The 13989-nt window shown below is 36.9% G+C and overlaps 1 protein-coding gene across 10 annotated transcripts in view; it reads right to left on the bottom strand.

The window, feature by feature from the left end:
- LOC117418266 (zinc finger MIZ domain-containing protein 1-like) overlaps positions 1–13989 on the bottom strand; it is a 156447-nt gene that overhangs the window by 28528 nt on the left and 113930 nt on the right. The window contains exon 1 of one of the 10 annotated variants that reach the window (XM_034031140.3): positions 5816–5930. The exons of 8 other annotated variants lie outside the window; for them this stretch is intronic. Coding sequence is in view for 1 of the 2 variants with exons in the window: in XM_034031139.3 (XP_033887030.1) it covers positions 5211–5283 (73 nt within the window). In the remaining variant the exon portion in view is untranslated. Of the gene's footprint in view, positions 1–5210; positions 5393–5815; positions 5931–13989 lie in introns of those variants that run through there. One more of the 10 variants, XM_034031139.3, reaches the window with a different exon arrangement.

The following is a 13989-nucleotide window of genomic DNA, read 5'->3' as shown; positions in this document are numbered from 1 at the left end:
TGTACCTAGCAGCTTGCACCTTCTAGCTTTAACTGTTTACAGGGAAATTGTACTGTACATCCTTCAAAGTCTACATTTAGTTAATGAAATTTATTAAAAACAAATTAGAACTAGACTAATATATTTTGCTTTTTTTATGAAGGCTTGAATTTATAATAGGCTCAAGTCAACAACCTATTTATTCATTCAAACCACACTTTTCTATGCCAAATCTTACAATTAATACAAAATGTTTTACAATAATGCTTATATTGCCTGCTTACTTAAACAAAGTATGGTAAACCTAATTTAAACTTACAATAAAATGTCAAATACTTATTGAAGAACATTCCATTCATGTCTAAACATTGACTCTGTAGAATGCCCTTACTAAAAACAACAGCCGACATTCAACACTAATTTCAAACTTGGCACATTAGACAGTAAAATAATAGGCAGGTATATTTTTATATGAATATAAGGGTCACAAGAGAGATCAACGAGTTATAAAGAATTTTAATAACAATCTTATTATAAACAAATGTAATATGTTGTGTATACCAGTATTGAATTGTATCTTAGAAAAGTGGTCACAATATAGGGTACTATAAAAATATATATAGGACTACCTCAAAACAGATGCGAGTAATTTAAACCTAAACTTGTTCTTCCTAAACAAAAGAGGAAACTTGCAAAGTATAAACTATTATTAACTTGCTGAACTACTTGGTGTTTTTTTTTTTTTAATCTCTGTTCCTCTTTCCCCTTACTTTAGTTGAAAAACAGTTATTTAGTGTCACACATTTCTGGTAAGTTTGCTGTTAGTCTGGATGACTTAAAAAAAAAAAAATAACAACAAAAAAAAAAAACCCTCAAATAATGCAAATGAATCCAAAATGAAAATCAAGGGCAGTTTTTTCTAGACTGTTAACAATAGTTCACAAATACTCACAAATATAATCATAACATTATTTGAATTTTCCAGTACCTAATTAATACTTCATGCAGTTTTTTTTTTTATTGTTTTTTTTAAACAAACAAACAAAAATGTGACTATTTTTTAAAGGCACCTAACTGTGTTGCTACGAGTATATATTTTAAGCTACAGTATCATAACATAGAGGTATGGAACTCTTACTTGCTTATGCTCCATTAAGCAGCAGTAAGGAACTGCTTTTAGGATTGTGCAGGCTATCACCTCAATCTGACATATAGGGCGCTGCAATAAATAGCCTTCTCTTTGCAGCCTCTTAGCCCTGGTTAACCATCTACTTGTACTTGCCTTGGGGATCCCAGCAGGGCTTTTATCCAACTGTGTGGCATGAGGCTTGGGATATCCAGTAATGTTTAGATGTTACTAGAACAGGGAAACCCTCTTATGTGCAATGCTCACTGACCAAGGCTACTGTAATTCACTGTCATACCAAGTGACTGCAAATTCTCAATGGGCTTCAGTATAGCATTAAAGTGCAAGTAAAGTGAATTTTTTTATTGTTGTTCAATCAAGGCCTTTCCAGAGGTCACTTATTCTTGTAAACAGAGCGGTCCTAATGTTAATTTTATTGTTTTTGTTTAAAATAAAAATGTACATTTCTCATAAACATGTGCAAAAAAAAAAAAAAAAAAAAAAAAAAAAAAATTATATATATATATATATATATATATATATATATATATATATATATATATATATATATATATATATATATACACACACACACACACACACACACACACACACAGTGCCTTGCATAAGTATTCACCCCCCTTGGACTTTTCCACATTTTGTAGTGTTACAACCTGGAATTAAAATGGATTTAATTAGGATTTTTTGTCACTGATCTACACAAAATAGTCCATAATGTCGAAGTGGGGAAAAAAATCTACATATTTTTCAAAATTATTTACAAACCCACCCCATTTGCTGTGACACCCCTAAATAAGCTCTGGTGCAACCAATTGCCTTCAGAAGTCACATAATTAGTTGAATGGAGTCCACCTGTGTGCAATTAGTGTCACATGATCTCAGATTAAATACACCTGTTTCTGGAAGGCCCCAGAGTTTGTTAGAGAGCATATCTAAACAAACAGCATCATGAAGACCAAGGAGCTATCAAAACAAGTCCGGGATAAAGTTCTGGAGAAGCACCAATCAGGGTTGGGTTATAAAAAAAATATCCCCCGGAGCACCGTTAAATTCATTATTAAAAAATGGAAAGAATATGGCACAACCACTGTCTAGAGAAGGCCGTCCACCAAAACTCAGTGACCAGGTAAGGAGGGCATTAGTCAGAGAAGCAACCAAGAGGCCAATGGTAACTCTGAAGGAGCTGGAGAGATCCACAGCTGAGATGGGAGAAACCGTCCATGGGACAACTATAACCCGGACGCTCCACAAAGCTGGGCTTTATGGAAGAGTGGCGAGAAGAAAACCATTGCTGAAAAAAACCCATCTCAAATCCTGTTTGGATTTTGCCAAAAGGCATGTGGGAGACACAGCAAACATGTGGAAAAAGGTTCTCTGGTCTGATGAGACCAAAATTGAACTTTTTGGCCTTAGCGCAAAACGCTATGTGTGGCGCAAAGCCAACACTGCTCATCACCCTGAGAACACCATCCCCACGGTGAAGCATGGTGGTGGCAGCATCATGTTATGGGGATGCTTTTCATTGGCAGGGACTGGGAAACTGGTCAGGATTGAGGGCAAGATGAATGGAGCCAAATACAGGGAAATTCTAGAGGAAAACCTGTTTCAGTCTGCAAGAGACCTGGGACTGGGGCGGAGGTTCACCTTCCAGCAGGACAATGACCCTAAACATACAGCCAAAGCTACACTGGAGTGGTTTAAAAACAAGAACCTGAATGTCTTAGAATGGCCCAGTCAAAGCCCAGACCTCAATCCGATTGAGAATCTGTGGCAAGACTTGAAAATTGCTGTTCACCAATGGTACCCATCCAACTTGACAGAGCTTGAGCAATTTTGCCAAGATGAATGGGCAGAAATTGCAGGATCCAGATGTGCAAAGCTGGTAGAGACTTACCCAAAAAGACTCACAGCTGTAATTGCTGCCAAAGGTGTTTCTACCAAGTATTGACTCAGGGGGGTGAATACTTATGCAACCAACAAATGTCTTTTTTTTTTTGTTTGATTAACTTTTGTGTCACAATAACAAATATTTTGCACCTTCAAAGTGTTAAGTATGTTGTGTAAATCAAATGGTAAAAATCCCAATTAAATCAATTTTAATTCCAGGTTGTAACACTACAAAATGTGGAAAAGTCCAAGGGGGGTGAATACTTATGCAAGGCACTGTATATATATATATCACGCCTTTCATTGGGGACCACCATCACAAAGTGCTTTACAGAGGTAAGCTGTGAACAAGGCATTATATGCAGAGTCACTTACAATAGGACATTGATTTAACATCTGGAGTACAAGGAGATTAAGTGACTTGCTCGTGGTCACAGTGAGTCAGTCAGTGGCAGAGGTGACCTTCTGGTTACAAGCCCTGAACTTTAACCACTGTACCATGCTGCCTTCTAATATGTAAGGTATGATTACCTAAAACACTAGAGAAAACATGTTTCAGTTCAGCTTCTAAACTGAATTAAACTTTGTGCTACAGTATGCACAAAAGTCCTTTAACACTACACTTCATAATTAGGGCATCTGATTTTTAATTTTAACCAATAAAACCTGATAAAACAACCCTGATATAAAAAAATGAAATCTGTGTATAGCCAATAAACACTGAAAAAACACTGGAAATAGTTACTCGATTCACTTTGACTTCACCCTTTTTCCCATTTAAAAAAAAATAAAAAAATACTACAAAAACACACAAAAAACATAAACTACCTTTTTGATTTAAAACGAGATTACAATTAGAAGGCTTGTTTGCGGGATTTAAAGCTATATTACAGTTATATAGGGAGAATTTTAAAAAGAATTGCAAATTGTGGCGAAATGTAAAAAAATGCTTAGACACACAAAAAGCCCAGACGAATGTGCCGTGACCATAAGGATTTAGTTGTGGAAGACAGGTACAAAGAAAGTTACAAGTACTGTCGAGTTACTATACAAATTGTGACACAACCGAAGTAACCGACAACAATAATTTCATATAGTATATAAAAAGTGAATAAAAACACGATTTACATAAAACTCGAAAATAGATACAAAATAAGTACCAGAAAATTAAATTAATCAAAAACGAATAACATGTATGTTTTTGGCAAGTTAGGCTGTATCTGCTGAACAAAATACTGACTTAAAACAAACTAAGCAAGCAGAACTACAGTCAAGTGCTTCCACATGCTGTCAGAAATCAACTGTGTTGCAGGTGTGTATTGATATAGAGTCCAATTTTTTAAAAGTAAAAGTGAAAACATGTTTCTTTCAGCCATAAGTGAACGTGAACACCCTTCAGACACCAGGAAGTAGTGTAAAGTATCATGATTTACAAATTAGTTCTGGATCATTAGAAATATGTTTTTTTGATGTGAACACATTCAGTAATCAGGCTTTAGCAGCCTGCAATGTAATTGTTGTTTAAATCTGACCCTAAAGAAATAATAAAAAAAAAAGAAATAGAACATTAGATCAATAAAGCATGTGCCAATAAATATTGCCTACTCATCTAATCTATTGATTCAGTGTGAATATATATATATATATATATATATATATATATATATATATATATATATATATATATATATACATATATATATATATATATATATACACACACACACACAAATAATGTAGTGTTGCAGATTGCAATAAATACTTACTCTGCAGCCTTGCACATGTATTTATCAAATGCTTTTGGCATGGGGAAGCTGTCAAAGGATTTCACAGAGAAATTCCCTTTAAGTTGATCAGCTTGTCTCTAGGGGATAATCAAACATATTTTAAGACTTTATATGTAAGTATCTGGTACATATGTAGTTAGCGGAGCTGTTAAAACTGTGACTTGTGCTCCACTGCAATGTTCTTGTGATGGTTTAAAACTCAGTTCCCCCCCCCCCTTCCCCCCCTTCAAGGGCAGAATTGCATTATTACTTCAAATGCATCCTTGGTTTTCTAGTTCCACTCAACACACACCACCCCCAAGTACTATCTTTTCCATCTTACAGGTTTACCCACAGTGTCCTCTTCTTAAGAACACAGTACTGTGGAGCCCCCCCCCCCTTACAGCACCATCACCAGACTTCAGACTTACCCACAAACAGCAAACCAATGTCTTCCTGCCCCTGTCTTATGCTCCTCTCTTCCTTGCACTGAAAAGGGCACATATGTCTGGAAACACTTCTAAGCAAGAATCAGCTATTGCAGAACAAAGGCAAACAAGGCAGCCTTAATCTCAGCACGAAGAAGCCAGTAGCTATTTTCAAGCTTTCTGTTTCTCTCTCTTTCTCTCTCTGAGGGCACCCTTGCTCTATTTTCCTCTCTCTCTTTTCTCTCTTTGCCTGTCCAGTTACTGCACAATACACATCAATTATTAATTGCCAGTCTCCCGGTTTCACAAGCAAAACCAATCACAGATGGAGTCTTTGCTAATGGGCTCATGTTGTACTTGCCACCGGCCTCTTTGCACTCAGGCTACAAATCCTCAGGAGACAATGGGAGGGAGAATCAGGTTAAGCTTTAAAAACTTCATACACCAGAATAGACAGCAGGAGTCCATCACATACAAGGAACACATTGCAGTGCTTGCTTGCTTAACTAAAATGCCTCTGCACAGACAGGAAGGAAGGAAGCTGCTGCAGTTTTTGTAGAGTTAAAGGGTTAAAAAAAAAACAAAAACAAAAACGTTCATCTCCTCACCTTTTTTTACGTTGCTGTTATTGATGCATCTCCTCTTTCTCTGTCTAGTGATCCATTGCTCGCTCTCCCAATACACACATCACACACAAGCAGCCACAACCACTTTGCCAGAAGGGAGAAAAAAAATTCAGGCAGCTCACATTTCAAACTTGCAAGGGGGGTGGTGCCTCATGTGCTAGACACAGCCTCTATCTTGGCTCATGGCCGAATGGACAAAAGAGAATTTCTTATCAGTTAATTTGATGCAACATTTGTTACAAAAGTAGCTAACAAATCATTAAAGGACATTAAAAGTTGAAAAGTCTCCAGGTTGGAAACATTTAGCACTGGTGCTTCCCCCTCTACTAAGAATACTGTTGACTAAATCTATCAAACAAGTCATGCTAATTAGGGTCCTGAGAAGACTGCTTTTAGGCAATGCTGGTGGCTTCCTGATTTGAAGAGTTGGAATCAGTGTCGTTTTAGGGGGGTGGGGAAGAAATTAAAGGGAAATAGCTGGTCTTTATACAGCTCTATCTAATGTCTGTCAAGAAGTGAATTCCACACAATTATGCATTTTATAGTTCACTTCCTTCAGTGCTTGAATTTAATTGTAATGTTACTCCAGGCTGCAAACATTAAGACTAAAGCATTTTAATGAAACAATAAATATTGTTTTGCCAAACGTTCTTCAACTGTAAAATAAAAATAAGTAAGGATGAAGGCTATCCCTGAGAATAAGGGCAACTTTCAGTTTAAAAGATACAGATTCTTTGTTTTCATTTCCGGTCAAATGTTAAACTATCTACTTTAATTTTTCTATACTTTACCAACAGGTGTTTTGTTACATTTGAATAAAATCATATGATAAAAACCACTCTATTTAGTTGGACCAGGTCATTTAAGCAACAAATCAACTAAATTAACCTTAAAGTACATTTCTACTTGGGGTCAAATAGGTTCAGATAGAGATTAATCCCTCATTATGTACTGGTAGATCTTCCTTGAGAATAATCACTTTGTCATTGTGTTGCAAACATAAAACCTGCCAATTAGGGTAGTGGAGGGAAAAAAGTATGCCTCTGAGCAGTCAGGATAGTTAATTACTTTTTTGTGTGTAAATGTAATTCAGTTTTCTTTTCTTTATTTAACACAGGGATTCTCAAAACACTAAGCAGCAAACCTGAAATGGCACAGCACAGACACAGAACAAATAATTTTGTCATGCTTTATTAAATGAGTATCAATTGTTAGCAATATCAACTATTAGCAATGTTACTGTTGAAGATAACAAATTAAAACTGCAACTCTGAATTTGTTTTGCGGACTGGTACCAGTCGGAAAATCAAAGTCAGTATAGGCTGTGATCTGACAAATGTGAATGGTATTCCACTCGACCTATAAATCCTTGGCCATGGTTCGTATGGATGAACATTGGTCACTCCTGCATGGGCCTAAAAGCGTGTTCCAAAACGGATTTATTCCTTTGTTCTAGACTAAAATCTGGCAGTAAATGCTTTGTCTGACTGACAAACAGCCATAGCACCCTGTGGTTAGTGACCCTTTCTTTAAAAGCTATACCTCCCAAATGCTCAATTTCTAAAACCACAATAAGGGAAACAAATATCTTCATTAAACACAAATTACAAAAATTGTAACAAAAAGCCACTAACCTTTAAGTCATTGACGACAAATAAAATAAGCAAAAACAGTACTGCTTGAGTAAACACGTGATAATGCTGAACTGACCACAAAATGCCACAATGATACTTAATGCACTTCCTTTCAGCCATATAGTGTGCATTATTTTAACACAGACACTGAATTAAGTCATTATTGTGAGACTTGGACTTAATTATGTAAACAGCATCAGATATCTAGAGTAAATATCACTGTCCTAAAATTTGCAAACCAGCTTACCAAACCATATTTGCATTGCATTTAGTATTGCAATGGGTCAATGTAGCAGGACGAAAGCCCAAAATGTAAATTGTACATTTGTGTGTAAATATAGGGTTGGCTGGGAGAGGGTTAAAATCCTCCATGCCAGAAAACATGTGAGAATGTGGCTGGAGGCTTAATTGAATGATTCATGATTAATTAGGCTCCAGCATCATGGTATTTAACAAATCCTTTGTTGGAGGTTGGTGTTTGAGGAGTGCTGGTGAGTTGTGTATATACTGTGTTGTGGAGAACTTGGTTAGTGAAGATGAATGCCCAGCCCGACAGCCGAATTGTTTTGTTTAGCCTTTTATTTTGGCCCTTGTGCCTGTTTATTTGTTTGTGTGTTTTTGTTTGTTAATAAATGTGTGCCCCAGTGCTTTAAACTGCAAGTCCTGCTCTGAGTCTCCAGGGGGTGCTATCCCACTCTGACACCAAATGTAACAGGATAGCATCAGGTAGGAGACTCAGAAACCAGACAGCTGCAGTTTTAAGCGTTGGGGGGCATGTTTATTAACAAACAAACACAAACTCACCAGCACTCTTCTCAAACACCAACCCCTATCAAAGGATTTTCTCCTCTTAAATACCATGTGGATGGCACCTAATTAATCATTAATCATTCAATTAAGGCTTCAGCCACAGCCACATTATACACAAATATACAATTTACATGTTGGGCTTTCGCCCTGCCACAATCAATAAATCACTGATGGTGGATAGCACCAGCAGGATTTATATAGTAAGCATGTTTCTGTCCTAAAAGCACTAAGAACTTGCATTCAATAGGCTTAGGTTACATGTAAATACAAATAAAATCACTGGAGATGCATCCCGTTTTTGTTTAGACAAAATGAATGTCTATTGGAAATCTGATGTTCCACAGAATATTCGTATACTTATCAGTGACTATAAACTGTGCACACGACGTCTGAATTATTAACCTACACTGGAACTTATCTGTCATAGCTGACATAGACAAATTGTTTGTTTTTACACAGCAAGGCACGAGATTGCACAAATGAGCCTTTTGCTGGTTTACAACCTGCATTAAATTGCTGTTATAGAACACCCTGTAAGATTCAATACTTACGATTGTTTTCTCCTGTGCTGTACATCTCTAAAAAAATCTTTCACATTTTTGATTATTAATAATAATAATAATAATAATAATAATAATAATAATAATAATAATAATACACACACACACAGTGCTACCACATTATAACGCGGCTGCCGGGGTCCATAATAGGAGACGCCGTTATTTGTGTTTCGCCTTGTAACGAATATTGGCATTTTCGTTTCTGAAATGATTTACACTGGCCAAATTAATATTGTAGCATACGGTAGAAAATGAAGGAAGGAGACACACATAATTTGCAGGTATTAGAATCCACGGTTTATTGGGACGATTATTCCTGGCCTGTGTCAGCCTGGGCCACAACAAAAACTACAAACAGTCTTGCACATTCACACCGCAGCTTGTCTCACTCGGCTGTCAGCTCTGTCCGCGCTGATGTGGGCTTTCACGTCCCCGCCTACCCGGACGTCAATCAATCCTGGCTGAGGCAAACTTACCGCTTCCTGCTTACACACACACACGCATGCACGCACAGGGTCCGTAATCCAGATGTGTAACAGTATAAATCCTGGCCGGGTCGTTACAATATATACAGAATAATAGAAACTGCTATTCCACCAGTTTAAAGTTCACACCACTCTTATTTAAATTGTATATTTTTTATAATAAATGACGGACAGTTTGTTTTTACTTTTAGAAAAAAAAATACATTGCAAGAATGGGAGCTTTATAAGTACTGTATGTCCCAGTTTCAACTTAAATGGGTTTAAATACGGTAATGTAAAACAACAATAAAACCCAGCGTTTGTAAGTCAAATTGCATTGTGGGGGAAATGGGAGCCATGACCTTACCGTATTTAACCAATTCCGGGGTCGCGTTATACACTGTACATATAGATTATATATATATATATATATATATATATATATATATATATATATATATATATATATATATATATATATATATATATTAGCTCAAAGAGCCAGCTGCCCAACGTTTCGATATGTTGTACATATCTTACATACACACACACACACGTAACTGCCCAAAAGCTTCCCAACTCAAATAAAATACCTTACCTCGCTTCATAACTATTCACTGATTACAGTAAATCACAAGACATTTGCATATGTGAGGTAATTGTACAGTACATCTCATTTGACTGTTCTAGAATGCGTGGACTGACCTCTCTTGGCAAGGATAACCTCTGTGCTGCATTAATTAGTTATCTCGATAGCCCTTGTGCTGTTTTCCCCTCGATAAGTAATTTTCTGAAGCAATACTGTATCATTCATAGGTTTCCTGCATTGTTCACACTACAGATTTATATTTATTTTGCAAACATTTGCACTATGCAATCTTTGGGGACATAATGAGGAAACATATGTGACCATCCTAGGTCAAGTATTGTGGCGGATTTCACTTGATGACTAACAGAACTGGAATTTAAATTGAACTGATGGAGACTTTTTTGGAAAGACATGTGACTGCAGAGTGCATTGTGATGAACTCCCACAGAACTGGTTGAGACAGAGTGGCGGCAAGCAGAGTGCAGTCACAGGACAAAATCTATGGAACACAGCTTCAGAATAGATTTTTACTCTTGTTGTACTGCAGTATACCATTACCGACTGCCAATTGTACAAGACATCAAAATGCTTTTACAGCTATCAATTGACAGAGAATGTATTTTGCCATAGGAATTCCTTTAAATACTTGAATCACAAAGTGTGCAAGGCTAAGGAATCTGTAGGACATAGACCTGCCATCTGCAGTGCCTTCTGCCTGCTCAGCAGTTTTAAATATACCCCACCCGCTAAACTGAGGCCTGAGCTTACATTGAGTATAATCCTTCATACATTTAAAACTAAGCTTTGCGTAAGAGATATTTTTGGAAAAAAAACAGAACGTTTAAAATTGTGTTTCTAGACTGCCTGTGTGTGTTATATAGGTACATTAAAAACAGACAACAGACTGTAGTAAATATGTGTATTTTTATGTTTTGGTAACGGGTTAAACTAGTTATTCATTGGGCTTTTGTTACAAAGTCTCTAGACTAAGGCCATTGCACACTGAATCCGATAATGCATCTGAATTTAACGTGCGTCTAAACAGAAAAAAAAAACAACAATCACATGCATTCCCTATTGCACCTTGCACGCTGAGTCTGGAATTGTCGTACGACGGTGATGCGTCAATTTTGGAATAGAAACAAGTTCAATTGGGTCCAATTTGACGTGCGTTAAAAATGACATTGACCAATGAAAAACGCCTGGGTAAACACGTGGGTTCTTGCAGTACCCTGAACAAAAAGGCAAATCTAATTGTGTGTGCCGTCAAACAAAAATTACTTTATGATAAATCCAACAACGATCAGAAAGACTTTGTAAAAAAAGAAGACATTGCCGTGGACTTGGGCATGAATGATATGTATTACAAAACATGAAAATGTGAATTTTGTGCAGGACAGGTTATTACAAGCATATACTTTTAATTTCAATTGTAAGTCGAGGAAGTAAAGAAACAATTGCCTAACCTGGAAACACAGAGAAAGAGGCGTGACAGGGCAAGCGTGGTCAGGGCTTAACAGTCAGAAAAGAGGGGCAGTACATGAAAGTGATGGAAGGTATTTTCGGTAGCTCACTGCTAGCTTCCCAACTTTTAGATATATATTCATTACAGGAGTGAGTGTTTGAAAAATTAAATATTGGTCTTATGGTTTCTGATGCTATGACAACCGTAATGTGTAATATCAAGTGGTTATTTATTTTTTTTTTTTATGTATTGCGTAACAACATTATTGTAGTCAGTAGAAAGGTAATAATTAGAAAATGTTTTCCATCAGCGTTTGTTGATCATTAAGTTTATACTACATTTAACAATTTTTGTGTTCAAAATTATGTAAGAATTAACAGAATTGTATTTATTTTTTATTAAAATACTGAAACTAGGTATATTTACTACAAAGCCTCCACTGCACATCAGCGCTCTGAAGTACGATATTAACGCATCTAGTGTGCAATGGATTGATGGATGACTTTTTCGGAAAACGGATTCTAAATGACGGAACGGATCCAGTGTGCAAAGGCCTTAAGCCTTCGAATGAAATAAAGCATTATTTCAATTCCTGTTATTATGCTTTTATATTTCATGCTAGCACTTGATTTAGACCAAACAACCCCCAAACAGACACACACCTCCACATTCAATGATGCAACAGACCTTTTTTAATGTATCCAGTGCTGCTAATTGGGTACCTCTGAAAGAAAACACTTGGCATACTTCATTTACCTGACTTTGTCATTTGGTTTGAAATTCAGTGAGACACCATACATTGTATTATTTGTGCTGGCATGCTTTATACTTATGCTATATTTAAAAAGTCACAACTATACTGTATATTTTTAAATAATCTTGTACTTTCCCCCCATCTTTCAGCATTTGCTAACCTTCCCCCTTCCCAGTACTCAGAAATTCCTTGTGCCTATTCAGGCAAGACCAACTCGGAATGTGCCACTCTCTGCGTATAGGGACCACCATGATTAAGCACTTTAACAAGACAATTCCAATCTCTGTCTATAGTAATGTGTGCTTCTGTGGAGATTCTCCGACAGTAAACTGTATATTTATACTGTACATTGCATGCTTGCTCATGCCAGGATGGCATTTAAGAGTACCAGGTTTTAACAGACACTGTAGGAGTAAGACTACAATAGGCCTGTGTGACCCCTGCACTGTGGATAAGACAGCTTCGTTAACCACAGATTAAAAAAGCAGACTAATCCTTTTCACAGTAAGGTCATGATTCACAAACATCACCACCACCCTCCTTCCCAGCACTGGATATATCTCTAGGCTGCACTTTTCAAAACAGAATGAATGGGATAAATGCTCCTATCCATACTTAACTATAATTTATGATGTGGTTTGTGCTGATCATGAATTTTAAGCACCAACGCAGAGTTCCTTAATAAATGTAATGTGCTGTAGAAGCACACACGACAATATTAAAAAGCCAGGCTTATAATTACGGTTAGAATAAAAAATGACTTTATTGTCTGAAAATAACTCGAATTAAAAATAACTGTTTATTACATCAAGTTGATTAAAACATGGTTAATTCCTTCCCTGTATATTGCACACATTTTTCTGCTTATATAAATACATCTTTAGTGTTAATTTTGAAACAAGATGTGCATTCCCAATATTAAAAAGCAGACAACAGAAAAGGAATACATGTTGCACCCTTAATACCATGCAAAGATGATCCGGTTCAGAAATCCAAATAATCCTGAGCCATGTTAGATCATTAATGTTACAGACGGTCGGGTTTAATGTTATCAGCAGTGACCCACTTTGAATCCCTGCACTGATTTTTATTTTCATGCAGCAAACATAAAATGAATTCAACTTTTGAGTAAAATGCATTCTTCAGTCAGAAATAAACAAATCACCTACAAAAACAGAAGTACTATGATTATAATAACCACAGATGTTCTGTTTGTACCTTCAGAGCATCACACTAGAAGGCTGTAGCAGTGCATGTGCACCAATAAGAATACAGGTAGTGGACAAAAAAAATGGAAACACTTGGGTAAATGAGGGACACCAAGTATATTGAAAGCAAGGGCTTCCACACAGGTGTGGCTCATGCGTTAATTAAGCAAATAACATCCCAGCATGCTTATTGCCATGTATAAAAATGCTGGACAGGCCTGGTTGCCTATAATTATGGCTAGCATGGTTGCAAGAGGAGACCTCAGTGACTTTGAAAGAGGGGTGATTGTTGGGGTGCATTTGGCAGGAGCTTCAGTGATCAAGACAGCTCAACTTGCTGATGTTTCATAAGCAATGGTGTCTAAGGTGATGTCGGCATGGAACTCCGAGGGAAAGGCATCACCAGCAAAGAGCAACAGTGGGTGGAAGCGCATACTCCAGGATTGTGATATCTATGCATTAATTTGAAGTGCAAGGCAAAACAGGCGAGCAACTGCAGATCAATTGACTGCAAATTTCAACCTGGGGCGCAAGCAGCCAGTTTCATCAAAAACGGTCCACCGAGAACTCCACAGAGCGGGGTACCATAGTGGCCCAACGCCCTATTAAGTGACTTTACATTGGTTTTTCCATTCTTTTGTCCACAACCTGTATGTTTACACATGTTTTTCA

This window comes from Acipenser ruthenus, chromosome 13 (assembly GCF_902713425.1).
Source record: "Acipenser ruthenus chromosome 13, fAciRut3.2 maternal haplotype, whole genome shotgun sequence".
NCBI lineage: Eukaryota > Metazoa > Chordata > Actinopteri > Acipenseriformes > Acipenseridae > Acipenser > Acipenser ruthenus.
Note: the sequence above shows the minus strand (reverse complement) of the source record. Positions and strands in the feature narration are given on the sequence as shown.